Here is a 27937-nt window from a genome sequence, read left to right as displayed (position 1 = left end):
ATTCGCGTACAGGAAAGCCAGAAGCATGTAGACTCCAGCTGGGTGATCTCGCCCATGCACCTGCAGACCTGCACGTTTACTGGAGTGTCTCATGCTCTAATCAATAGGTACATAGGGCAGTGGGGTTATCTTCTCCAGTGTCTTGCATGTAGCACCTTCTTGTCTCGGCAATGAGATTTATTTGCCCTTCCTGAAGCTCTCACCGCCTGTTTGTTATCATGAGTTGCCCCCTGCTCTCTCTCTCTCTCTCCACCTCTGGGAAATGATGCTTCTGAAATAGCTGGACACAGGGGAGGCCCAGGCACAAGCAGAAGTGCCGGAAATACCCTGAGTTTTTCTCACCCAATTTGGGAGCCTCAAACGGCCAACTGAGCCCTGGCTGGACCCGTGCTGAGGTTCACCACCGGTCATGTGTTCTCCCTTCCAGCCTGCCATGGCCTCAGCACATGCCCTGTACTAACCTTAGCACCATCCTGGTCCTCCTCTGGTGTTGGACTCCGTGCAGAGGAGACGGGCCTGGTGGGCGATGTTACACATGGGCAAGTGGGGCAGAGGGAGTCTGAGCTGGTGTAACTTGCACACCAAATGTTGGAAGAGAGGAGAGCAGCAGGACAGCCAGCCACCAGGGGCTGCTCAGCCTCTACTCCCCCCTGCCTTTCTCTGCCCTCTCAGGGTGCTGTGTGCCTGGTTCCTAGTGTTGTCCCCTTGTGACTGGCCATTTGTAGACGGGTCCCATTGACAGGGCTGGTATTTTCTGACATTCTCCCCGCCTTGGCCTCTCACCGGTGCATCATCACCAGTCTGTCAATTAGGGTGTGCGCACGTGGCCAGAGTTTCCACCACCACCTTGTTGCACCCTGCTCAGAGCAGGGTCAGTGGCCCAGCGGTAGCAGTGCTCGGGCTCACCCCACGCTGGCACTTCCACTGATGGAACTGGGCCAGGGATAGACCAACACTGGGAGACTTTCTAGAAACCCTCCATGTAGACACAGCCTCGGCACGCTAAGCCTGAGCAGCTCCCAGCGAAGTCAATGGGCTGCAAGTGGAGGAGGATCGGGGGCTGTCCCTGCCCTAAGGGGAGCACAGTCTGCATTTGGCACAGATGGCCCATTCTGGGGACATGGTGCTCGAGCCTGGGGACGGGGGTTCTAGAGCGTGACAGTTTCAAACCCAGGTTCCGGTGCATTTACAGTGTCTTGTCCCTGCTCTTCCATTCCAGGCGAAGGCTTCCACAATTACCACCACACCTTCCCCTACGATTACTCCACCAGCGAGTTCGGCTGGCATTACAACTTCACCACGGCCTTCATCGATCTCATGTGCCTCCTGGGGCTGGCCAGCGATCGCAAGAAGGTCTCCAAGGAGACCATCCTGGCTCGGAAAACTCGGACTGGCGATGGGAGCCACAATGGCTGAGGGCCCATTTTTCCCCTGCATTTTATTTTCCCCCCCGAGTGAGCTGGTCAGAGTTTTATGTTCTATTTACTAACCATTGAATAATGCTACCAGGTTGCTTCAGATGATGATGATGATGATGATTTTAACCCCTTCCTGCACAGTGTGTTTTAAATGTATTTAAAACCTATAACTTGTCTTTCTAGTGCTCGACAGCTTCCTCCCTCTCTTCTCTCTCTCCCTTCTTTTTGTTCTTCGTTTGTTTCTCTCTGGCAGGATCTCTGTCTTTCCCTCTAACTCTTCCATCCTGCATTCTCTCCTTGTCTCTCACTCTCCTTGGCAGGGAGCTGGTCAAAAGCCCGTCCGGGGCAGATTGTGCCACTGGCTGGACAGAGGGAGTGGAGGGGGGGTCTGTACCAGCTGGCTGAAGAGTTGAGCCAAAGTCAGGGACTCTTTCCCTTGAAATCCCCCTTTCTTGCCTCTGGTTCTCCTGCCCTCCCAGAGCTACTGATTCAGGGCAGATGAACAGACTGCTGATGTGGCCACATCCAAGCAAATTGATCCTGTGCATGACCAGCTAGAAAGCGGGGATGATGCTATGTCAGAGACCTAGGGGAGCCTTGTGTCTGTGCAGATGGGCTTCCTGCAGCCAATTAACAAGTACCTGATAGAAACCGACACCAAAGCAGGGGACACTGAGAGGGTTAAAGCCTGAGAAAGTTGCAGGATCCCAGCCCAGTGTCTGTGAGGCCCCTTCTCAGAACAGCCCCCCTGCAGCTGGGGGTGGAGCTACATCTACTGGGCAGATCTAGGCTGGGGATGGGACTGAATTGCCCCACTGTGTCAGGAGTAGGAAAGCATGTTAGGAGGCTCATGATCAACTCCCCAGCCTCTCCCAAAGCAAATCAGAGATGCCCTGGGGACAATGGCTGCCTGTTGCACACACTGCCGTGGGAAGTGCTGGTGCAGCCGCTGCTGCTGGCGGCCGTTCCCATAACTCCCCCAGACACACAGTGGTAGAGCAGGGTGCTGGCTGCTGGGCCGTACGTAATTCATCCCCTGCAGACAGGGCCTTCCCTCCGGCGAGGGGGTCCGCTGCACAGTGCCTGGGCACAGAAGGTGCCTGTTTCACTCCTTGGCAGCACTGACAGCAGAGGCTAATGAGGGGAGGGTTAAAACCCTTGTGTGTTTCACCCCATAGCACTTCCAGATGCTGCAGACAGGCTTGGCAGGGCGAGGCCCCATTCCCATCAGCCACTCACCAGATAGTGCTGCAGTGCTGGGTGAAAGCTCACGAGATGCCCAGGCTGATGGATCCTGGGGCAGAGCTGGGAAGGACTGGGCCAGGGTGGAGGAAAGATGCTGAGATGCTCCTTCCCCTGCCTCAGCAGTGCTGCATATCCTCAAGGGCAGGCTCCAGCCTTCCCACGCCGGCCAAGGTGAGCACAGCACTGCTGATGTCGCAAAACTCTTGCTGTCAGCCAAGAATCATAAAATATCAGGGTTGGAAGGGACCTCAGGAGGTCATCTAGGTCCAACCCCCTGCTCAAAGCAGGACCAATCCCCAACTAAAGAAGTCGTTCCTGGCCTTGTTCCTGTGCATTGCCGTGACCAGAACTGTCCAGCTTTGCAACCCAATGGAGCAGCCTGCCCTCTGACTGGGCTAGTGAGATGCTTGTTCCACCAGCAGATAAGCCAGTCGGGAAGCTTTTAATTCCTGGGCTCTAAACCCGGGAGGTGGGTGGGTGGGGATTCCCCACGGCTGAGATTTATAACTGCCCAGAGGGTGACTGTGGATAGTTTTATCCAACTGGATGCAAAGATACCTGCATATCATAATCCTGGGCCAGATCCATTCCTGGTCCAAACCCCACTGACTGGAGTCTACACCCTGGGTGAATTTGGCCTCCCCTAATAGTTCTTCCCTTACCTCATGATCTGGACGTGTTGTGTGATGCAACTTACCATTCAGATACATGACACAACATGGTATGGCATCCACCATCCTCCTGGGAGAAAAGCAAGGGGTTGATTCGGGCATTGCCTCTAGATCCCAAGAGTACTGATCAGAGCCAAAAATCCTGACACCCTGGGGAAGTGGAGTGGAAGTAACCAAACAGCACTGGTGTTTGCCCAGTCACTTTGGCATACGTCTCTGGGTGCCTTAAGACTTTTTCTTTAATACGCATAAAAGTATTGACAGCTATTTGCAGGATGTTTTCCGTTCTATGATTTATAGAAATTTGATTTAATTACTTAATTGCCGTCATCAAATTGTGGGTGCAGGTGATTTTGAATGTATTGAGTTAGAATTTGTTAGATTAAGGAACAGATGCATCATTTTAAAGGTAACCTTGTTTGCTTTGTATTTCTTTCTTTGGTGGCATGTTTGTATCCAAGTGTGTTCTCTGTGAGTTTAGTTAAAGTGAGTCAGAGTGAGAGGTGGACGTAGACAAAGCTCCAGCGTGTCTAGTGGCTAGAGCAGCAGGCCTCCTGAGCTCGATTCCCAGCTTTGCCACTGACTCACTGTGAGATCTAGGGTCAGTCAGTTAACTTCTCCATGCCTCAGTTTCCCTCTCTATAAAATAGAGATAGCACCCTACCTCACAGGGGTGTTGTGAGGTGTAATTAATACTTCTAAAGCACTGAGAGATCAGGGTGTGGAAGGCCCAATATACCCACTAGTGGTGGCGGTGGTAGTAAATGACTGGATTGCAAACAGTGTTCTCAGCCCCTCTGGTATCCTGGAGACGGGACGTGCGAGTGTTGGATAAGTAGTGAAGGATTGGAAGGTTGAATCTGTGCATTGTCTAAGCTCTGTTGCTATTGAAATGTGAGAGAGAACTTTCCGGGTCAGTTTCTGCATTCTAAGATCTCCATGTTTTGTCTACTGTAAAACTTCTTGAAATTTCTACTAATTTGGAATCAGACGGCTGGTTGTACTGATCTGAACTGCTATTTGTTCATAATAAAAGTTTACTTTAAAACTCGGCTGCCTGACTACAAAGGGCTGGGCGGGCTGGAGTCTTCAGAGGCTGCTGTTCCTCCAGATATTTATTTCCTCCTATGGGGGGTACAGGGAAAGGGAACCTCTTTTTAAATGTGGTGATTTGAGCTGGTTTTAGTGGCACTCGCTCTGGCTTTGCCAGAATTAAATTCCCTTCCTTTATCAGAGGCACACCCTTCCATTTTGAGGGACACTTTTCTAACCATTTCTGTATTAGCTCACTCTTTACTTGCATGTTCTGTAATACTTGCAATCCTTTCTGGTTATTTTTCAGTTTTTTTTCTAGTTTTACTTGTGCCGGGCTGGTTTCTACCACAGGCATAAATTCCCATAATGTTCCAGTAAGTGCTGCTGCTTTGGCGAATTTGTCTGCCTGTTCATTTCCCCTTTGTAATGGGTCTTTCCCTTTATGCACTTTTATTTTGACCATCCTGACCTTGCTAAATTCTACTACCAATCTTTTTATCTGCTGCCAAAGGATTCTGTGTTTAATTTCAAATCCATCAGATCCTTCCAATGCCCATGGATACTAAATCCTTTAGTCTTTTTGGGGGCTCACTAACTTTTGCCAAGAATTTATGGTGGGATATGGAGAGAAGGCAGGTACCTTGTATGAGGTGCTTAAAAGACCACAATGAACCTGAACAGAAGTAGCTGCTACTACAGGGGTAGGCAACCTATGGCACGCCAGCTGATTTTCAGCGGCACTCACACTGCCCAGGTCCTGGCTGCTGGCCTGGGGTACCAGCTGCCGGCCCCCTGCCAGCTAGGGTTCCATCCTCTGGCCCTGCTCAGCCCACTGCCAGCTCTGGGTCCCGACCACCGGACCAGGGGGCTCTGCTGCCAGCCTGGGGTCCTGGCCGTCGGCACGGGGCTCTGCAGCCACCCCCCAGCTATGGCCCACTGGCCCCAGCCTGGGGTAGTGCGGGGTGCAGACAGGGGCAAGAGGGGGCAGAGCTCAGCACCCCCACCTTAAAAATTGTTCCAGCGCCACTATACTGGGATATTTTTAAGTCCTGATTTGCTGCTTACATCACTATCACGCCATGTGGAACAGCACACTGCGTTTGACGTTGAGATTAGAATATACATGCAAGAACTGGAATCAGGATTTTCTGACATTTCCAGCGATTTGGCCCAATGCTTTCTTTTTTAATTAAACCTGAAAAGTTCAACGAAAGTGACTTGGATTGGTCTGTATTTCAGTGGATGTGTGCTGAAGATTTCGAAATGCAGCTGATTCAGTTAAAAAGCTCAGAATTGTGGGCATCAAAGTTTGGAGATCTGCAGAGTGCACTTCAAGCTACTGAGAGAGATCATGGGGCCTCTATTCTGACCTGCTGGATGTCCCTGCCAGTGATATTTAACTGTTTGAAGAAAATTGTATTTGCAATGCTTTCAGCATTTGGATCCACATACCTGTGTGAACTGGTATTTTCACACATGAAATCTGTCCTCTGTCCCTCTCAGAGCCAGTTAACAACTGATCGATCAGAAGCCTGTGTGCAGCTCAAAGTATCAAATACATGCCAGAAAACTCAGCAAGGAAAAGCAAGGATCACACTAAACTGATAAGCTCCATTTTAAAATTAAATTAAAATGCAGATCTTAAACATTTTAAAAACCTTTATTTACTTTACATACAACAATAGTTATATATCATAGACTTACAGAAAGATCTTCTAAAAACTTTAAAATGTATTACTGGCACGCGAAACCTTAAATTAGAGTGAATAAATGAAGACTTGGCACACCACTTCTGAAAGGTTGCCGACCCCTCAGCTAGTACATGGGGGAAGGCCTTCTTTGGCTGCCCCCAACAATGAGTTCCCCTTTATGTTGTATCCTAGTGTTAAATTTCTGTATTGTTAGTGTGATCACTCAAGATACTGATGCTGAGGAAAGACCTGTCACATACCTGTGTGTGTGTGGTGCCCATACTGAGGCATAATATTTTCCCTTTTATCACAATGGAGCCCTGGTCCTTTCAAGTTGTTTTCTAATTGTTGAGTTTTATGGGCGTTTTTTTAATAGTTCCAATCCACTTTTGAGTTATTTGTGGTGTGACATTCAGGGTGAATCGAGGAATTGGTGAGGTGCTATGCTCCATTTCCAATTCTGGGTTCCTGCTCTTTACTCAGTGTTCCTTTTTTAACAGGAATTGATTTAGGTTTTGGTGAAGGGTTTGTTGGTTTGGTTTTAAACCTGGTTCTTATTATAAGGTGCTGGTTGCAGTACAGTAGCCCCTGCCCATGAGCTATTGGATGGTGGCAGATATGGATCATTCCACATGGCCCCAGTGCAGCATCCATTCCAATTATTCCATGTGCCATCTTTTAACTGGGCTAGGTCCACCTGTTTCCATTTTTGTCCCCATCCTTCAGGCACTATAAAAACATTTGAAGTCTGGTGGTAGGTAATGGGGGATGGCACCTCTTTCTTTTTCCAATTTTTTATTCTCCTGCTTTATCTGTTTGAGCATATCATGTATCTGGACTGCCTGCTGCCCTGCTCAAAGAGCTTGGGCTTTCTAGTGCTTGACAGCCTGGGATGCTTCTTCCAAAGCATGGGTTACCACTTCTACTTCCCTGGGGCTTTTTTATTATTTGCCTGGCCAGTATTGGGGCATGTTTAAGACATCTTACTGCTATGGCCATTAATTGCAAGATTCTACACTATTTACTTTTTGTTACTGTTTTTCAAAGTTTCAGTTTCTGCCATTGCTTTACATATTCCAGTCCATATTCCCACACTGGATTCAGTGCTGGCAATGGGTCTGGTGCTGGTTGTTCCGCCAGTTCCGGTTCTGGGACTGACTCTGTCTGGGTCTCTGGGACTGGGTCCACTACTGCTGTTGCAGACATGGACCCGGACCCCAGGCCAATCACCTCTGACCGGGTCCTGGTAGAAGTTTCCGGAACAGAGCTGGGCGTGACGGCTTGCTTAGCCTGGCTGCGGGTGACCATTCCCACTCTCTTGGCTAGCTTCACATGATTGGCCAAGTCTTCCCCCCAACAGCATGGGGATAGGATAATCATCATAGACTGAAAAAGTCCACATTCCTGACCAGCCCTTGTATGGGACAGGCAACTTGGCTGTAGGCAAATTGAAAGAGTTGGACTTGAAGGGTTGAATTGTCACTTGGAGCTCTGGGCCGATTAAATTGGGGTCCACTAAGGAAGCATGGATAGCCAACACTTGTGCTCTGGTGTCCCTCCCCGCGGTGACAATCTTCCCGCCCACACTGTTACCCTCAGAGCTGAGGGTATCTGGGAGGTATCTGGGACTGAGGACCTCTGGTGTGATTCTGGTGCAATGAACTGTAATCTGTTGGAGTTCTTGGGGCAGTTGGCCTTCACATGCCCCGGCTCGTTTCATTTAAAACATCGTCCAGCTGACAGATCACTGGGGTGAGGTGGGTTGCTGGAGAACAGTGTGGCGGGACGATAAGGTGTCTGGACTATTCCTTGGTGTGTAGTTGGGGCCTTGGGCTGCCCTCGGTAGTAGGGTGTGGTCTGAGGGTGTCCCTTCTAGTATCCGCTCCAACTGCAACCAGGGTTGTTCCTCCCTCCACCCATTTTGTTCTGGCTTGCCCCACCTCTCTGGCAGTCTGGGACTGCTCATTTTGATCAGCATAAGAAGCAAGACTTTCTGCTGAGTCAGTTTCCTTATTCCATAAACACTGTTTTATTTCCTTCTTGGACATATTCAGGAATTGCTCCTGAGCTATCAAATCACACATTCTGTTAAAGTTAGTGACACCCCTTCCTTGGACCCATTTATCTAACAGATCCTTCATCTGGTTTAGATAAGCCACATTACTTAGTCCAGGCCCTCTCTTAAGGGTTTGAAACTTTACTCTGTATGTTTCAGATGTAATTTGAAATTGCTTTAAAACCAAATCCTTGAAATTATTATAGTCAGAAGCCTCATCAATAGGCACTTATTGAATATGTCCAGAGCTCTTCCAGTCAATTTTGCGACCAATATGGTCATCTTGTGAGCTTCAGGAATTTTATGGAGAGTGTACGGTCTCTCAAAGGTGAGGAAAATATTCAGCAATATCACTGGATTCATCATACTGTGGACATAGTCACTTCCATTTGTGGATTGTTGGGGAAGGATTGTTAGGATTATCCAGTAGATTCCTCTCAGCCCTTACCTTCATCTCCTGTTCATGCTTCCTCTCTTTTTTCCTCCATTTCTTTTTCCTTTGCCTTCATAGCTCTCCTGTGAGCAGCCTCTTGGTTCTTTTCTGCTTCTATAGCTCTCTTGTGGGCAGCCTCTTGGTTTTTTTCTGCCTCTTTCGCTGCCTCTATTTCTTTGTCCTTTGCCTCCATAGCTCTTCTGTGGGCAGCCTCTAGGGCTTTTTCTGCCTCTTTCATTGCCTCCAGTCTGGTTAACTCCAATTTGTGTTGTGCCTTGGTTTCTGTCATGTTTGCCTCTCTGTTTTTAATTAACTTTACACCTGAGAGTTAGAAATAAAATAAACAAACAAAAAACTTGGCTTGTCAAACAAAATAGATTGTGCTGTAACCGGATACCTGTGTTCTCTGATAGTGGTTGTCAGCCTACAGAAAAATCCTTAAAAAAACAAAACAAAAAAAAAAACCTAACACCTTTGTCTCCAGGCAAATAGAAAACCCCTCTAGTTGCTCTTAAGTTTAAAAAAAAAAAAAAAAGTCTTCAGGTTTGTGAAGACTTGTGAATTTCCCTGCAGGAGGTTAACTACCCTGCCTTTAGGTAGAGAAAACTCCAGCTCACAAAAGACAATTCCCTTTTGTCTCTGCTCTGGCCCCCAAGCCGAGACAAAAAAAAAAACCCAACTAATTGCTTTCAGCTGAAAACCTGCTTTCCAGCAGCCCAAAGGGGGGGGGGATTCCTTTTTAAAATCTGTGCTGCTTGTTCAAAAAATCTCAAATTGATCTCAAAATGATTTCAAATTAATCCCACCACTCTGCCACCATGTCAAGGTTCCTTCCCCACTCTGAACTCTAGGGTACAGATGTGGGGACCTGCATGAAAACCCCCTAAGCTTATTTTTACCAGCTTAGGTTAAAACTTCCCCAAGGTACAAACTATTTTACCTTTTGCCCTTGGACTTTAATACTGCCACCACCAAGCATCTAACACATACATAACAGGGAAAGAGCCTGCTTGGAAACATCTTTCCCCAAAAAATCCTCCTCAAACCCTACACCCCCTTTCCTGGGGAAGGCTTGATAAAAATCCTCACCAATTTGCATAGGTGAACACAGACCCAAACCCTTGGATCTTAAGAACAATGAAAAAGCAATCAGGTTCTTAAAAGAAGAATTTTAATTGAAGAAGAAAAGTAAAAGAATCACTTCTGTAAAATCAGGATGGTAAATACCTTACAGGGTAATCAGATTCAAAACATAGAGAATCCCTCTAGGCAAAACCTTAAGTTACAAAAACAGGAATATACATTCTATTCAGCACAACTTATTTTATCAGCCATTTAAACAAAACAGAATCTAACACATATCTAACTAGATTACTTCCTAAGACTCCATTCCTTTTCTGTTCCTGGCACCAAAAAAAAAAAAAAAAAAAAAGACAGACAGAGACAACCCTTTGTCCCCCACCCCTTGAAAGTATCTTGTCTCCGCATTGGTCATTTTGGTCAGGTGCCAGCAAGGTTGTCTTAGCTTCTTAACCCTTTACAGGTGAAAGGGTTTGTCCTCTGGCCAGGAGGGATTTAAAGGTGTTTACCCTTCCCTTCATATTTATGACAAGCCCTTATCATCCAACCCATTAACTCAGGCTGATTATTAACACCAGAGCTATTGTTTGTTGCTCATATCTAAGTGCTTTGCTCCATAATTAGGACAATTTGAGTTCAAAAATCTAAATGCCAGCATGAAATGCTGAAACTCTGCAACCATGATAGGTTTAGGAGGGTGGGAACTCTAGTAGTTAGAGCAGGTGGCTGGGAGTCAAAACTCCTGGGTTCTTTTCTCATCACAGCTACTCGCTCTCTGAGTATATCACTTAAGCCAAAATTTTCAAAAATGTACTGGGATTTTAGGTCCCTCTCTTTTGGCTTTCCCAGCCTTAGCCCCCCAAATGCCCAATGCTGGACATTTTCTAAACAATCGGGCCCAATGTGTCTCAAATTGGGAACTCAGAAATCAGAGACTGCTCTTGAAAATTTTGGCTTTAACTCCTGGTGCCTTGGTTTCCCCATCTGAATCCTGGGGAGGTAGCTTTGAAATGGTTCATGTTTGAGCTCCCCAGAGGGAAAGTGTAAATTTGCCCTAAGTGTTATTTGAAAACATCATCCACTTCTTGAGTAGCTGCAGCAGCCTGATGAACCATTGCCCAATGTCACAGAATAGACAATAGAACCCTAGTCTCATCGCATTGCAGTAATGGGGCCTCTCTAGTCTTAGTTCTAATCACAGGCCAGGGAATATATGTTGGACTAGCCCAGAATCCTGTTGGTTTGAAGATGCCACTTTCATCTGACCATATCACCCACTCTAGGCTCACCACTCCATCTGTGAGGGGGTGTACAGAGCCCACACCAGTCAGGAAAGGGTTCCTTGGGAGGGGCCAATCAGGCCCGCCCTGCAACACCTGAAGCAGGTATCAGGCTTAGAGGAAGGGGTTAAAAAGAGACAGCCCAGCTCACCTGGGGCATGGCTGGGCTAGGAAGTGGCAGAGGCTGCTGCCTAGCAGAGCCCCCTTGCAGAAAGGTAGGCCTGGTAGATACTTGCTTGTGTGGCTGCCAGTGACTGACCCAGGCTTGTAGGAACCCAACCTGGGCAGAAGCATTTGTTTTCTTGGTGCTCTGCTCAGCCTGGGGTTATGTGGGGGGAGAGTCTCTGGAGGATTGAGGCCAGGAGGGGTGGAACTGTTATGACTGAGCAGAAGGCTATGTCCCCTCAGTGTAGAATTTACTGGAGGCTGGGCAAATCAGCTGAAGGGAAACTGAGGAAGAGCCACTGCCAATTTGTACCATGACACAGGGAGTGCATGGCCACACCATCTCTCCTTGTTCATTCTAAAACTCCAAGCTACCTAAGCAGCTCCAGACACCAAGTAATCAAGCTGTCTGGTGTGCTGTGGAATAAAGATTTGATCAGCCATCCTGTGGAGTGCTTCACGTAAGTCACCCCTGGCCACTTATGCCTAATGAGCCCACCTTATTTTATATATTTATGAGATCCTTCTAGCCTCCCCTATTCCAATCTGGCAGATCCATGTGCAGGAGGGGGGATTCCTGTGAAGAGAAGAGATGGGTTTGTGGCTGAGGTGCCAGCCTGCATCTCCGATCTGCTCAATTCCTGGCTCTGCCGCAGACTGACTGTTTCTGTTCCCTAGCTCCAGCCCTGAGAGAGTCCAAACAGCAAAGACATGATAAATCTTCATGTCAGCTACCTTTATTTCCTTCTTCCAGAATTCAAACTGATGGGACAAGACCTTCTGCACATAGCCTGTGCAGGGGCAATTAGCAAAGCCTTTGTATCATGATGTTCCACAATGGCCCACTTAATTTTGATAGTCCTTCTTTGTGGGAGGGGGAACCATGCCTCCTGCCTGGGTTCACAGGTTCAGAGCAGGCATTTTTACAGTTATAAAACAAAATGTTCATATCTCCTTATAGCATGCGACACAGACATTACAAGTAAGAGTAATGCATGCAGCAACTTACAAGCATTTTATTGAGACTAATACATACCCCAGCCCCAAGTCAAACACCCATCTTGAACAATAGGAGCATACAGGTGAGCTGGTCTGGTTTCCAGCTATGAATTTGTCAGTGCTCAGCTGATGCCTACAGCCTTGGCAAGAGCTGGCACCTGGTCTGCCAGCATCACACCTAGCACAGTGAGGACTTGGTTGAGGTCTCCATGCGCTGCTGTAATACAAATAACTGTAGTGGGAACGTTTTGCATTATCTGCTCTGCCCTGAGGCCCAATTGTGCCTGCTCCCTGAGTGATGAAGAATGAGGGCATGTCCATCTTTCCCTTCAGCACTTGCTTAGGAGCAGAGCGTGCTGGGAGCGCTTGTGCTCATGGGTCCCTACACCATCCACCCATAGCCCTGGAGCAACCCTGGTGGAACCAGCCAGCGAGACAGGAACGGTGAAACTGAATCGCCCTTTCCCTTGAGACACCCCCCTCACAGCGGGGCTTTGCCCATTCTCCCTTGAGGGATTCAAACCAGTTCCAATTACTAGTATAAATATTTAATGCGTTTGAATCATTGGTGGGCTGAGTTATAGGAGATTTTTGTGCCTACTTTATTCTGCTAGCAGGCGTATTGCTGCTCCCTCCTCTGCCTCCCATAGCAGGGATTGCCCATTGCCTCCTGTGTCTGGACCAGGCGTTTTGACTCTCCTGACTTTCCTCTGCCCCTTTGGATCAGCATTTCCAATTCTCAGGGTTTTATCATGATTCTGATGGTGAACAGGACTATAGGAGAGAATCTTGACTTGGCAGTTTTTTTAACAAAGTCTCTTTTCCCTTGTGATTGCAAAAAAAAGCTTGAAAACATGACCTGTAAACACCCAAACTCCCCAAGGCAAAGACAGTGAACCCAGCAGTTGTTATTTGCTACACTCTCAAGTTTTAAGCCAACATCATGATTCCTTGGGGCCAGATTCAGGAGTTTTAATCGCTTGGCCTTGGCCACACTGTTAGCTACATCCCTGTACAGTAACTCCTCACTTAAAGTTGCCCTGGTTAACGTTGTTACGTTGCTGATCAGTTAGGGAACATGCTCATTTAAAGTTGTGCGATGCTCCCTTAGAATGTCGTTTGGCAGCTGCCTGCTTTGTCCACTGCTTGCAGGAAGAGCACCCTGTTGCAACTAGCTGGTGGGGGCTTGGAACCAGGGTGGACCGGCAGCCCCCCTATCATCTCCCCGCTTCCCTAAGTTCCCTGTGCGGCAGCCGCCCAGCAGGCTATCAATTGCCGGCAGTTCAGCTGTCCCTCCCCCCACTGCCATGTGTTGCTCCTGCCCTCTGCCTCTTGCTTGCTGTGCAGAGGGGGTTAATGTCAGGGTGTCCCCCTTCCCCCCTGCACCCCGCTTACCCCATATCTCCATAGAGCGGCGGGGGGGCAAGACAGGGCTCAGGGCGGAGGGAGCTTGCTGGCAGCAGCTGCTGTCTTAACTTGCTGATCTACTTAAAAAGGCAATGTACTTAGAGTGGTGTCAGCATACTTAAAGGGGCAATGCGCATCGCTCTCTCTCTCACACACACACGGTGTGTGGCTCTGTCTCTCTCTGCCATGCTGTCCCCCCTCCCTCCATCCATGCTGCCTTGTAGAGTGTGAGGCTACATTAACAACGTGTTAACCCTTGAGGGCTCAGGCGAGTGCTACTTCATCATTTAGCAGTAAGGCATCCCCCTGGGAAATATCCTACCTTCTGCCACCCTCTGACTTCACCACCTCAACCAAGCTTCACAATCATCAGTGCTGTGTACAGTATTAAATTGTTTGTTTAAAACTTATACTGTGTGTGTGTGTATGTGTGTATATATAATATAGTCTTTTGTCTGGTGAAAAAATTTTCCCTGGAACCTAACCCCCCCTATTTACATTAATTCTTATTGGGAAATTGGATTCGCTTTACATTGTTTTGCTTAAAGTCGCATTTTTCAGGAACATAACTACAACGTTAAGCGAGGAGTTACTGTAAGTGGTTTCCTTCCCAAATTAATACAGACAGACAATATATGAAACAATACAAAGTGAGGGCCTGATCCTGAAGATACTAACAAGCTGTGTGAGGACTGCTCGTGGTATATCCTAGTAGTGCATATTTGCAGTCAGGCACAGCATTTCCCGAGCAGCCCCTACGTTGCCATGCTTTACAGAGTTAAATACTAGCATTGCAGAGATGAAATGCAAATACCTCAAGAAGGCAAGAGAAATTCAGAGGCATGGCAAAGGGATGCTTTCAGACTAAACAGAGGAGGTGGGGAGATGTAGGATGGTTGTTCCAGATGGCAGGCACTGCAGGGGAGAAGGCTCCTGCACCAGCGTTGGGGATGTCGCATGAAGGGGCTCAGGCTCTGCTACAGAGCAAAGTACCGAACAGGTACATGCATAGCTCGTCTCATGCCCTGTAGCTGCACTGGGGTTCCTTTCCATGCATTATGTAGCTGCAATGTACTGTATCTGGTGCCTTTAATGTATAATGCTGTGCTACTTATATCAAGACATCCAGGCCTGATCCTGCAGCCCATAGTCAGATGACTAGTTCCCTTGACTTTAATGGGCCCTCTCATCCCAGGAGGGACTGAAGGATTGGGCCCTCCAACGACAATATAATCCCAGTGTAACTACAGAGTGGATTGGGTAGTGGCCGAGAGTGAGGGGACAAGTGCCAGGGAAGAAGGACAGGCTAGTGGTTCACTAGATGGAGACTCTGGAGACCTGAGTTCAATTCCTGGCTCAGCCACGGACTCCCTATGTGACCTTGGGCATGTCACTTAATCTATCCTATGCCTCAGTTTCCCCATTGTAAATCAGGGCCAATACGTCCCTGCCCTCCAGGGGAGCTGTGCAGATAAATCCAGTGGATGGCTGTGAAGGGGCCTACTTACTGCTGTCATGAGGGCTTGATAAATGGAAGCAGGGTTAGGTTAACTTAGAACCTGAGTGGGTTTGAAATTAGGCTCCAAAAGGGCAGCCCGTCTTCCAGGCTCCTGACACCTAGTTTCCAGCTCAGCTCCCACGTCCCACCTGCTGTTAGGTGTTGATTGTTAGGTTGGGGCGTCTCTTTGTCTTGCTGTTGATTTGAGTCGGTTTGAGTCAGTTCTTTAATGATTCTTAGGGTGAACATACGTCCGGTTTTGGCCGGGACAGTCCCTTTTTTAAGCCCTGTCCCGGGCATCCTGACTTTTTTGGCAAAACTGGGGATTTGTTGGCAAGAGCAAACAGGACAAATGCACAGTTTTGCAAAAAAATTGGGGTGCAACCCCTAGCAGGGTGCGGAGGAACCTGTGGCGGGGAGGCAGGGAGGGGGCATGTCAACACCTGCCCTGCATGGGAGTGGGAGCTTGGGAGAGCAGCTCGGGCTGGGCCAATCCTGCACAGGCAGGGAGACCTCAGGCCAGCTCATTTGCATGGGAGGCAGGGAGGGCTCGGGCTGGCCCAGTGAGGTGTCCTGTTTTCCCTTTGGGAAAATATGGTTACCCGATTCTATTCATTCCACCCCAGCAAGAGCTCTCTCTCACGCGCACACACACACACACCCCCCCGTCTCCTGTGCTGTTCCAGAAGAACGGTTAACCCTTTTTCACCCGCTAGGTAGCAATGCAACATAGAGAGGGAAACAGAGCGAAGCCTAGGATTCATAAAAAGATTACAGAAAATTCCCCCTTTGTCACAGCAACAACCCAGAAGAGTCAATGAAAAAACATAAAAGACAAACACTAAACATTGAAACCACTTGGAAGTGAAAAGGAACAACAGACAGCGAGGGGATTGCCCTGTCTGTGAATAATAACAAAAGATTGATTCACCATATTGCAGGGTGCAAAGACGCTCTGCATCCATTCACTGAGGCAGTGCCTTAAAACAGTAGGGGGTGCTTCATGACAGACTGGCTCCTGGAGGCTAGCTAGTGCTGCAAAAGACTGAACTTTGCGGGTGAGGATGTACTTTATTAGCAAGGAAAGGTAACTATTGACAAGTGCAGGCCTTAGTTCACGTTCTCTGATTTTGGTCTGTGTCTCACCATTTGTTTCCATCACTCACACTTGTTTCTACTTGAAATGCTTCTTTTGTTAAATACATTTCCTTTTGTTTTACTGTAACCAAACTCACGGGCTGTGTGTGACACAGGAGCAGCAGGCTATGGTGAGACTCGGGAACTGGGCACACTTCCTTTGGCACAGAGGATCTGGAATTTCTATGGGCATCCAATGATCAGGGAGGACACTTTAAAAGGACTTGGGGGTTGGGGTGCATCTGTCGTCTGACGGAGGAGAGTACTTGTGTGGCTGACAGGCTGGCTGTGCTGGGGAGCAAACAACCAGCTAGCACAGGCCAGACTCCCGCATGGTGGAGGAAGGTGGCAACAAGGTGATTACAGCTTTGGGTGTCCTGAGACGCGTCACACCCTTTATAATCTTCTAGAGTGTAGGGCCAAAACTGTTATCCAGCCCCTGTGCTTCAGGGAAAAAGCTGATCACTTCCTGGATCAGGAAGTAATTACTTTCCTCTCCACCCCAGCATTGCATAATTGAGCAGGAGCTTTCAGAGGCTGCTTTATAGTCCTGTGAAGCATCTGGTGTTGGTCACTACAAGACAAGGGATTGTGATGCTTGCGGACCAGGTGCCAGCTCATGCCAAGCCCCCTAGGCCTCGAATGAACACTGACAAACACCTGTGTGTTAGTATTGTTAAAATAGGTAGCAGGGTTAGATAAATGTATTTAGACTTTATAGGATGCTTGTAAGTTGCTGCCTGTATTAGGCTATGTCTACACTGCCAAGTTTTTTTGCCAAAAGTTATGCCACTTTAATTAAAACACTGTTGCACGTCCACACTAGCTCCTTGTGTCGGCAGAGTGCATCCACACTAGCAGCTCTTGTATCGACTCAGAGAGCAGTGCACTGTGCGTAGCTATCCCATTGTGCAACTGGCTGCAGGGTGCTTTGGGAAGGGTTTGCAATGCCTCATTGGGCAGGTACAGTGTCACATGATGCAGGTTTCCTACTCCCATTGTTCCATGGGCACCCTACTAGATTGCCAGCTGCTTTTCAACTGAAGTGTGCAGGGGGAGTGTGTGAGACAGGGAGTGTGTGTATGGAGGGAGAGAGACAGACAGTGTGCATTGGGGGACAGTGAGTGTGTCGGCATGCTGTCTTCTAAGTTCAGATAGCTGCAGAAAGCAACCTGGCCTGAGGCAGGGGCCAGTGAGAGGGAAGCCAAGCATGGGAGAAGCATTACCAACTGTGAAATACTAGTTTGCCACAGTAGGTGTTATTTCCTGCCCAACAAAAGAAGGCCCATAGATACCAGACAAATCATTGTGGAACATCAGAGAACAAAAGACTTTGTTGATTGCCTCCTGCCCACCCCCAAGAAGAGGAGATGTGGGACTGAATTCATCCCAACAGCTGAACTTGCAACTCAAAGAATAAGGGAGGGAAAGAATAAAAGGCCCTAACAAGGAGAAACAGTATTTTTTATGCTGGTTGGACTCTGAGGGGCAAGGATGACTAAGCATAAACAAAAGATCCCCAGTGCTTGGCGTGGGTTAGCCTTAAAGGACACAGAGAGTTTGCTTATCATAGAAGCTTCTATTACCTATCAAAACTTCAAATGAACTCATTTTGCATACTTATGTTTACCTGGTTTAACCTTGTAAATAACTCTAATTCCTTTTCTTAGTTTATTATAGGATTGGCTACAAGCGTTGTCTTTGGTGTGAGATCTAAGGTGTGATTGTGGTATGTGGCTGGTCCTTTGGGACTGGGAGTAACCTGAATATTGATGGTCCCTTACACCAAAGATCACAGCTATCACAAAGACAGACTCACCTGGGTGGCGAGACAGATTGGACTACCCAAGGAGACTGTCTGTGACTCCATGTTAAGGCTGTTATAGTGCCTGAGGGGTTCACATTTGATAACTGGTATGGTTGGTGAAATCTACGTATAGAACTCACAACCAACTTAGGCCTTGTGTCCTGCTACATAACAGCCTGCCCTGAGGTTGGTACACATGTGTGACACGTAGCCAGAAAGGGTTAAACATCCTGCAAAATAAATTACTCAAATTCAACCCTTAAAGACATGTGGGGAGATAATGTTTGTGTTTTTGTGTATTTACATCTATATGGGTAGTGGTCGACAATGTAATCAACAGTCCCTGTCTATGCTGTATTCTGATAATTCAGAGATCAAAACAACATCCTAGCATTTAAATGAATTGTAAACACGGGATATCTCTGTATTCATCTCTCTTTGAAATGCATAGCAAATCACCTGTGAATGGTGAAGGAACAAGCAAATTGCCTTATGTTAATTTGTATAGCTAAGTACCGGTGATGGACCTCCTTCAAAGTCATTCTAATTACCTTTTGTTCCCCAAGGGACTCCAAATTGTCAAAGAAGACATGCAACTGTATAAAAGATCCTTGGGTCCTGATCTTGTTCATCCCAGATCTGCTTGATGCTTCATCAGGGGAAGCTTAAGCCACCAGACTGGGATCCCAGTGCTGACTGGTCCGCCCTGAATATGATATTGGACATTGGACTGTAACCATGAACTATTTCTGAAAGAACTCTTTGCAACTACAAAGCTCACCATATCCGTTATGTATCTGAACCTCAAGAATTAAGCTCATGTCTGTATGTATATTAATCTTTTAACCATACTCTCTGTCATAAATATAAAGGGAAGGGTAAACACCTTTAAAATCCCTCCTGGCCAGAGGAAAAACCCTTTCACTTGTAAAGGGTTAAGAAGCTAAGATAACCTCGCTGGCACCTGACCAAAATGACCAATGAGGAGACAAGATATTTTCAAAGCTGGAGAGGGGGGAGAAACAAAGGCTCTCTCTGTCTGTGTGATGCTTTTGCCGGGAACAGAAAAGGAATGGAGTCTTAGAACTTAGTAAGTAATCTAGCTAGATATGCGTTAGATTCTGTTTTGTTTAAATGGCTGATAAAATAGCTGTGCTGAATGGAATGTATATTCCTGTTTTTGTGTCTTTTTGTAACTTAAGGTTTTGCCTAGAGGGATTCTCTATGTTTTGAATCTGATTACCCTGTAAGGTATTTACCATCCTGATTTTACAGAAGTGATTCTTTTACTTTTTTTCTTCAATTAAAATTCTTCTTTTAAGAACCTGATTGCTTTTTCATTGTTCTTAAGATCCAAGGGTTTGGGTCTGTGTTCACCTATGCAAATTGGTGAGGATTTTTATCAAGCTTTCCCCAGGAAAGGGGGTGTAGGGTTTGGGGAGGATTTTTGGGGGAAAGACATTTCCAAGCGGGCTCTTTCCCGGTTATATATCTGTTAGACGCTTGGTGGTGGCAGTAATAAAGTCCAAGGGCAAAAGGTAAAATAGTTTGTACCTTGGGGAGGTTTTAACCTAAGCTGGTAAAAATAAGCTTAGGGGGCTTTCATGCAGGTCCCCACATCTGTACCCTAGAGTTCAGAGTGGGGAAGGAACCTTGACACTCTCTCTCTCTTTTTCTTTTTAATAAATTTTAGTTTAGTTCATAAGAATTGGCTGTAGCGTGTGTTTGGGTAAGATCTGGAATATTCATTAACCTGGGAGGTAATTGGTAGAACCTTTTCTTTTATATGATGAAAAAAGATTTACAGGAATCTTCATCATATTTAACTTGGGTACCTGGATGGAGGCCTGAGGCTGGGTACTTTAAGGGACCTGTATTATTGACTCCTGAATAACCAGTGAGGTAATTAAGAAGCTGTTTTATGCTGGATTGGTAAATCTAAGTATTAAATTATCCACCAGCTTTGGGATTTGTCTGACCCATTCTTTGCAGTTCACCCTAATTGAGTGACCTCAGCTGGCCCCCGCTGGGACCCTGGTCACACTGTGCTTTGAGCCACTGCAGGACAGCTTGCCATGGATAATGCAGGGAATGGACTGGCCTGGTGACGTCTAAGAAGTCACAAGGGGTTTAGGTAGAAAGTTCTCTGTGGCCATATCACTGCACTTGCCCCACAGTAGCCAGCAGGAATTGGAATGGTAAAGCCTATTGCTTTGGTAATTAAATTAAATGCAATGTAAAGAAATTTAAGAGGGTAAGAAGGAGCTTGAATAAGGTGACAAAAAAACACACTCACGCTCCACAAACAAGACAGGGCTTGGGTATGCCAGGGTTTTCCTTCTCTTGCTTTACAGAACCTTCTCCACCTTGTGCCTGTCTCTTACTGAAAGTAGATGCCCCAGCTCCTCAGCAATCACGCTCCCACCCCACCCCCACCAGAACCAAAGCATTCCATGCATTGACAGTCACTCAGAATGGGCCATGTGGCTGGTAGATAGGGCACCGGGTTGTGAGTCCAAGATCTAGGTTCTTATCCTGCTTCTGCCCTGAGCTGCTCTGGGACCCCGGATAAGTCACTTGACCTCTCTGTTTCTCCTGACATTCTCGATTGAGCTGTTTGGGCCAAGGCCTCTCTCTTAACCTCTGTGTGTGTACAGCACCTTGCACAGCGGGGCCCTGAGCTTGGTTTGGGGCCCAAGGTGCTCCTGCCATACAAATCATAATATACTGGGGGGTACCCACCTGAGGTGCCAGCGGTTTGGGGGCCCGTTGTGCCCAGAAACACTGGAGGGTCGATGTAGAATGGCCCAACTGCTGAGATCGCAGGGCAGAGCAGGGAAAGATGAGATGAGGGATCCTTTGACTGAGGCAGCAAGTTCGTTTTCACCCAGGCTGGGTGGCTGACTTGTTTCAGGGAGAGGCAAGAGTGGGGGAAGGGAGAGGAGGGTCCCAACGTTGCAGCAGCTACCATGACGTAGGGTTACTGAGCTCCCTTCGCCTAGGATACCTGCAGCCCTTGGGCTGGTGAGGAAAGTGTCTGGTGTTGGCAGAGACAAGAGGCCCACACAGTTAGAAACCCTGGATTAGCTGTTGTGGCTCCGATCACTGTTTGCTGATCAAACCCCTCGCCACCAACACGCTTGGGATCCAGCTGGTGCTGACAACGGAGCAGAGGCTCTGTCTGTCTGGGCATGTGGGTGCCAACGGCCTCTAGCATCAGACCTGCCACTGCCTCCGTTTCCCGCCTTCCTCCACCAAGGACACTGCTACAAACTGCTTTCAAATTACTCTCCCCTTCTGCGGGCTGAGTTATTAACCTCAACCAGCGGTTCAGCTTTGAGCTAGAACCTCTCAGGCTCCCTCTCCCAGCTCAGCACTCCATTACGCCCCACCCCCACCCCCCGCAGGCTGAGCAGCCCCTCTATAGGCCTTGCTCCTGCTCCTCACTGCAGGTAGCTCCAGCTAGGCCTTTCCCTGTTGCTGGCAGGGAGAGCTTCTTCCCCAGGCCGCCAGGACCCTGGGGCCCCTCGGGATCTCCTGCAAGTGCCCTACTGGATGTCTTTTCTCAGCCGCCCCGAGCCCTCCACCAGATGCTGGGCCCCTCCAGAGATTTCACCCATTGGCCTTTCCCAGCCCCTAGGCTCCCTCTCTCCCACATAACTGGCTGCCTCTTATTGGAAGCCCCGCTCCCAGGCTACCATGATTCTTCAAGGTGCTGCTGAGGCAGTGTTCGGGCTGCTCAGCAGGTCACAGGACTGGGCTTTAGATAGGAGCCGCTCACAGTGGCAGATCACTGAGCTATTAATCCAATTCCCTATTACTGCACAACAGATACACAAAGGTTAGAGGGACCTCTCTGGTTCCTTTTACCTGAGTCATGGGGGCTCTAGGAACAGCTTCAGGGACCACCTTTGGTCTGGTTTTGTACAGCACCTAGCCCAATAATAATACCTGGCTCTCAGTAGATCTCAAAGTGCTTTACAAAGGAGGTGAATATCAGCACCCTCATTTGGAGAAACTGAGGCACAGAGTGGGAAAGTGATTTACCTGAGTCACCCAGCAGACCAGTGGCAGAGCTGAGAATAGTCCTGAGGTCTCCTGAGTCCCAGTCCTGGGTCATGCTACAGCAATACAAATAGTAAATAATAATAATAACACAATGAAAACAAAGGCAGCTATAATGCCACTGTTCTGGAGGCTAGAGTATGAGAATCGGAGCAGAAGGGATAGTACCTAAAGCAGAGATGTTCAGAAGGGACAGGGAAATGGACTAGCCAGAACAGATTTCACAGAAAGTAAATGAACTCAGAAAAACCTCAAAAACAAATTCATTCCCTTTTCACACTTCTGAAAATAGCTGAATTACACCCCACAGAAAAACCCCAACACAAGCCAGGTCATGGCTCTTTGCTCAAACACCAGGTTGGCTCTGAGGTGAAAATGAGTCCATTTCTACCCAGAATTGAGCCCTACTGCATTTTTTGGGCAACATATGTGAAATTGTCAACACTTCTTAGGCCTGTGGAGAAAAAAACTCAGCTTGTATGGAAAAGACACGCATAGTTCAACATTCCAAATGTTTTCACCGTGAAAATAGCCACAAGTTTCACCACACAGGACAATTTCTGGTCTGTAAAATGGCCTGGCGTTAAATGAGGACTCTTTCCAGGAGACACCGCTTTCACATAGCTGTAAGAAATGCTATCAGAGCATCACTGTACAGGAACAGAATTTAGCAGCCTGGGTGAATTTCCCTCTGTGCAGCGAGCACGCAAGGCTTATGTTCTATCCTTAGGGCGTCAGTGGCCTTTAGCGCTTGTGCTGACCTTCTGCATAGTGGCAAAGTAACCCTTGCAAAGGCAACTGGGGCTTAAGCAATAAGACTCAGTTGATTACACTGAGGTTTGGAGCAGACCCTCTCCAACCTGCCTGCACACCTCTCTGACTGACAGTCAGGGCAGTTCTTGCTGGGCTGGAAAACACCCTGTCTGAGAGCGTTGGACCTCAGTAAGGCCTTTCCTGGAATGATCAAACCCGGAGCTGTGGTGAACGTGCATCAGGCTGGCATCAGGCAGTGCTAGGCTAGTACCCAACACCAGGTCTTGGCCAATCTTGCTTATTATTCATGGAACAACAGCTTCCCTGGGCTCTCTGTACAGCTCAACAGGAGATCAAGGATTCGAAGACAGAATGTTCCACAGCAGACATCATTTGTGGCTCTTGTTTAAGATTTCGGAGGGGCACTGGCTCTGACTTTGCCAGCAGTGCTATTTGTAGAGTGTATTTCATAATGAACGTTCACTTTGGTGTCTTCTTCTCACCCTGTGACCCAAACACCAGTCAAAGTCCTCACCAGCTGGGTTTGTTGGAGATTACTGGACTGAATATTTGGTAGAAAAGACCGACTGACTCATCAATCCCGGCTGGTGTGAATGACAGTGGTGAGCCCTTAAACTTTCGTTCATGGTATCACGAGACTCCCATATTAACAAAAGCTCTATCACATGGAGTTAAAAGCACAATATTAACTCTGTATATATGCTAGTGTGTTCTGTTGAACAGGCTATTGTACATGTGTCACAGCTGCCTTTTGCTGGACAGAATACAGGCTACTCAACCATGTGTCAGATGCCCTATTTGAGGCCAGTGCTCTTGGAATAGGAGGATCTGAGCTATTTTCCCATTGCTGTCATGAAGTTCGAGAGGCCAAGTGGTGACACTCAGTGGTTGTCTGGGTGACTATGGATTTTATTAGGGTATGTAGCACTCGCTGAATTCCAGTGGATCGCAAAGCCCTTCCCAGGCTACGGTCTGCTGCACACCACTGAACGCAGCCACTCCCTCAATGAAGAGCAGCAGTCAAAGAGCACATTCAGGCAGAAGGGCAGATCTTAACCAATGACAGCAGGGCAAAGGCCTTGTCTTTCAGGAAGTGTCGTGGGATCTTTCATGTCGATGCCGAGCAGCCAGGATCCCTGCGCAGTGAGCTCCTTGGAGCTCAGTGGGCTCCAATTCTCTTCCCATTGTTGCCAACTCTTGCAATGTTATCGCAAATCTTGTGACATTTGGTGTTTCTCTTAAAGTTCCAGCTTCTCGAATCCTGCAATTAGGTGGGAATCTCAGTTGTCATACAAAAAATAAGATTCTAGCTTTGCTGATTGCAGAGAAAAGGAACCAAATGCATCTGAGAGGCTCAGAAACCAAAGGACATAAGACGAATCCAACATTTATTACTTTTAAAATCTTATGATTTGGAGGGGCTTAAATCCTGATGTTTGATGAAGGGGCTGGCCCTACTGCTCGGCCCTGGGAGGGGTGATGCAGGAAGAACTGCACTGATGTTGCACCAGTGCAAGTGGAAAATGAGATCCGAGTGTATTGACTGTGCGGGGATGAAGGACTGTGTCAAACCTGCTGGGATTTGAATCTGGGGCTGGACCTTGTGCTGCATGTCTGGGAAGCCGGAATCCATGCAGGAAATGTGATCTTGAAAGGCCAGTAAGTGATTGTGTTCCCAGTCCTCCCACCCACTAAAGCCTGTGGGTTTAGGACCATCTCTTCTGCCCTCAGGGGTCCCCCAGCTTGGAGATACATGTTTTCAAGAGTACCTGTGTTACTAGGGTTGGTCACCATCAGCAGAATCAAAGCTGGGGCCTCTGGTTCTAATAGCATGGGCCTCTACTGCCTGAGCTAAAGGGCCCACTTCTGTTAGCCAAGGCTGTTCCAGGCTCATCAGCCCCACTGCGGCCCTGCCACCCCAAAATGGGACTAAGTGCCATCCTGTGTGAGTGCGGGTTACACTTGCTAATTCCGAGTGCCTCTGGTGGGCTCCCACCTGGATACAAGCCAGGATGTCAGGAGCCCTGAGCATCTGCAACACCCAGGGCCTTCAGCGGGCTCCTCAGAAAGTTTTGGCCAGAGAGCATGGTGGCAGCTAGGAGCAGCACAGGCCTGGCGCGCCCTCTGGTGGCTGCAATAGCAATCAGCGTGATGGTAAACATAACACTCCTGTAAAGGCCAGTTCCTATAGAACAGTGGTTCTCAACCAAGGGAGTGTGTATCCCTGGGGGTCTTCAGAGGTCTTCCAGGGAGTACATCAGCTCATCTAGGTATTTGCCTAGTTTTACAACAGGCTATAGGAAAAGCACTAGCCAAGTCAGCACAAACTGAAATTCCATACAGACAATGACTTGTTGATACTGCTCTATATACTATACCAGGGGTAGGCAACCTATGGCACGCATGCTGAAGGTGGCATGCGAGTTGATTTTCAGTGGCACTCACACTGCCCGGGTCCTGGCCACCGGTCCCGGGGGCTCTGCATTTTAATTTAATTTTAGATGAAGCTTCTAAAACATTTTAAAAACCTTATTTACTTTACATACAACAATAGTTTAGTTATATATTATAGACTTATAGAAAGAGACCTCACCCCCTCCCACACCCAAACTCCCTCCGAGAGCCCACACCCCCTCACCCACCCCCACCCCAACCCCCTTGCCGCAGCCCACAGCCCGACCCCTCACCTTCTCCCGCACCCAAACTCCCTCCAAGAGCCCACACCTCCTCCTGCACCCCAACCCCCTGCCCCATCCCTGAGCCCCCTCCTGCTCTCTGAACCCCTCGGCCCAAGAGCCTGCACCCCCTCCCGCATGCCAACCACCTGCCGCAGCCCGTCGAAAGTGAATGAGGGTGGTGGAGAGCGAGCAACAGAGGGAAGGGGGGCTGGAGTGAGTGGGGGGTGGGGGCTTGGAGAAGGGCAGGGTAGGGGCATTGGCTTGGGGAAGGGGCAGGGCAGGGGGCGGGGCAATGGTGTCTGGGTTTGTGCGATTAGACAGTTGGCAACCCTACTCCAGACCCTTCCCGCTTCCCTCCCTGGGCCCCAGGTCCACCAGCAAGCACAGCAGGAAGGGTTTAGAGCCGGACTCTTCTCAGGTGGCCCCAGGCCCAGTGTCCAGAGTCCTCTCGGGACCCAAATTGGGAGCAAGTCCCATGGCAGGCCTATGCAGCCACAGGAGGTTCAGTGCCCATCATACTGTATCTTACCTGTAATGGATTTTTCTCTAGATTGGAAACAGGTTAGACCTGGCATCAGTATCATGATGCTCACCAACCACGTGGGTCTCAGTGGGAACTGCAGGTGCTGGGCACCTCTTAGGACCAAGGCCTTTAGTGTACATGCAAACAAATGCTCTATTTGGGGTTGATTTGCTGGTATGTGATTAATCTACAAGGTTTATCTCCGTAGGCCTCACTTGTCTGAACCCTACTGTGCAGCCATCAGAGCCAGGACAGGCTGTTCTGTGTTTCCTGGGAGGAGTGGGAAGGGCCAACCTGTTGCTATATCCCCAGTGACAGGGTGAATCCTGGTTACTATGGCAACACTGGTGAGTCTGAGCATGCTAAAGCCAGTGACTCTAATAACCACATCCCTTGCAGCCTCTGGCCAGCTGGACTTCAGCTAGGTCTTTGCCTGTTGTGGGAGCAGCTAGGGACCCCAAATTCAGTCCCCAGACAGCCCTATCCAAGGACATCATTGCCTGTGGACAGCATCGGTTTCTATCTAAAACCATGCACGTCTACTACTGGAGCTAAAGAGGCAGTGAGTCCAGAGGCAGTGGTGGACTTACAGACCTGCCTATAGGCTCCAGAGGGGGCAGAGCCACACAATTAGTTCTGTTACGCACATGTCCTGTCCCTGCTGTTAACGTTACTCCACCCCACCATGTCAACATCTCCTCCTCTTCCCATCCTCTCACACCTTGTGGAAACTCAAACTCCTACATGCTCCCCACTGCATACCTGAGGCCTGCATGCCTCGCGTCCTCCCCTGACCAGCCCCTGCCTGGCTGCTATACTTCTTTCTGCGTGGCTTCCCCAGGCATCTACTCGCTTCCCAGTTTTGAAAACACTACATATCACACACACACACACCGTGTGAAGTTCAGGTGCTAATACAATTCTTGTGACCTGTCGCTTTGTCCCTACCTCGTCAGGCATTAACTGTCTCTTCGCGCTTTGGCCTCATCTAGACTGTTAACTGTTCTGGGCAAAAGCGCCATTGCTGTAAAACACCCTACCTAATCCTGGCACTGCACCCACCAAATGGTGACTCGTGGTGCCCTTGGAAATATTCCAGTCCACATGTAGCCTAGGGTCCTGCTCCCTTTCTGCATTGAGTATGGTATGACCCTGGATGGCGAGACTGGCAAAGGCTCTGTACACCATATAAACCTCACTCCAGCTGAGGACCCCTCATCTCCAGACTTAAGTGCTGTCACCTGCCTTTCAGTGACAGCACAGTGCACTCCAGACAGCCAGTGCTCCCTCATGGTCTCTCGGGCTGTGACTCTGCCCCCCCCCCCCCCGATCCTGGACTCGGTGCATCTGGCCAATGGGCACGGTGCTGGCTGTGTCCCTGTGGGGCAGAACAACGCCTTTGTGCTGTTCCGCTTCCCACTCTCTTCCTGGACACCACTTTCCAGGTAAGAGGCGGAATTGATCCTGGATTCCAAGACCTGGAGGCACCAAGGTGATCATCTAGTCTGAGCTGTCTAACACAGGCCAGAGTCATTGGATCATGTTAGATTATATTAAAAGCCTGGGGGTATTTACACTTTATCTTCCTCTTTTGCTCTCTGCAGGGTCTTTGTATGTGCCTGTGACATTAGGAATGTCTTCACTGGGCTCACAGAAATTAGAGTTGGAAAAGGCATTATCTATTATCCTGTTCAGTGAAGGATTTTCCTCAGTGTATTCAGGGAGATTTTTCCAGTTCACTCTTAAATGATTCAGGAGCCGGGGGTTTCACCATTGTTCTTTGAGATAAGTCCACATTCTGATAAATGTCCTTGAGACTCAGACAGTTTAGATATTCAGTCTAAAGTTTGCTTTGTGGCTACCTTCAACTCATGGAAATGAAGAAGAATATGGAGAACCCAGCTTTTACTCTGTCCTTTCTTGTACAGATCTCCATTGGCTTGGGAGTCTTCTCTGTGTTGGGACCTGAAGATTA

General features: G+C 48.3%; 1 protein-coding gene across 4 annotated transcripts in view; it reads left to right on the top strand.

Moving 5' to 3' along the window:
* LOC141990817 (acyl-CoA desaturase-like) overlaps positions 1-19046 on the top strand; it is a 35155-nt gene extending 16109 nt beyond the window's left edge. For 2 of the 4 annotated variants that reach the window (XM_074958504.1, XM_074958502.1), the window contains exon 6: positions 1220-18451. In XM_074958504.1, the coding sequence (XP_074814605.1) occupies positions 1220-1416 (197 nt within the window). In that variant the 3' untranslated portion in view covers positions 1417-18451. Of the gene's footprint in view, positions 1-1219; positions 18452-18488 lie in introns of those variants that run through there. The other 2 variants (XM_074958503.1, XM_074958505.1) reach the window with 2 other exon arrangements.
* The last annotated feature ends 8891 nt before the right edge of the window (positions 19047-27937 follow it).

Source organism: Natator depressus, chromosome 7, assembly GCF_965152275.1.
Source record: "Natator depressus isolate rNatDep1 chromosome 7, rNatDep2.hap1, whole genome shotgun sequence".
NCBI classification, from domain to species: Eukaryota; Metazoa; Chordata; order Testudines; family Cheloniidae; genus Natator; species Natator depressus.
The sequence above is the reverse complement of the archived record's forward strand: the minus strand, read 5'-3'. Positions and strand labels throughout refer to the sequence as shown.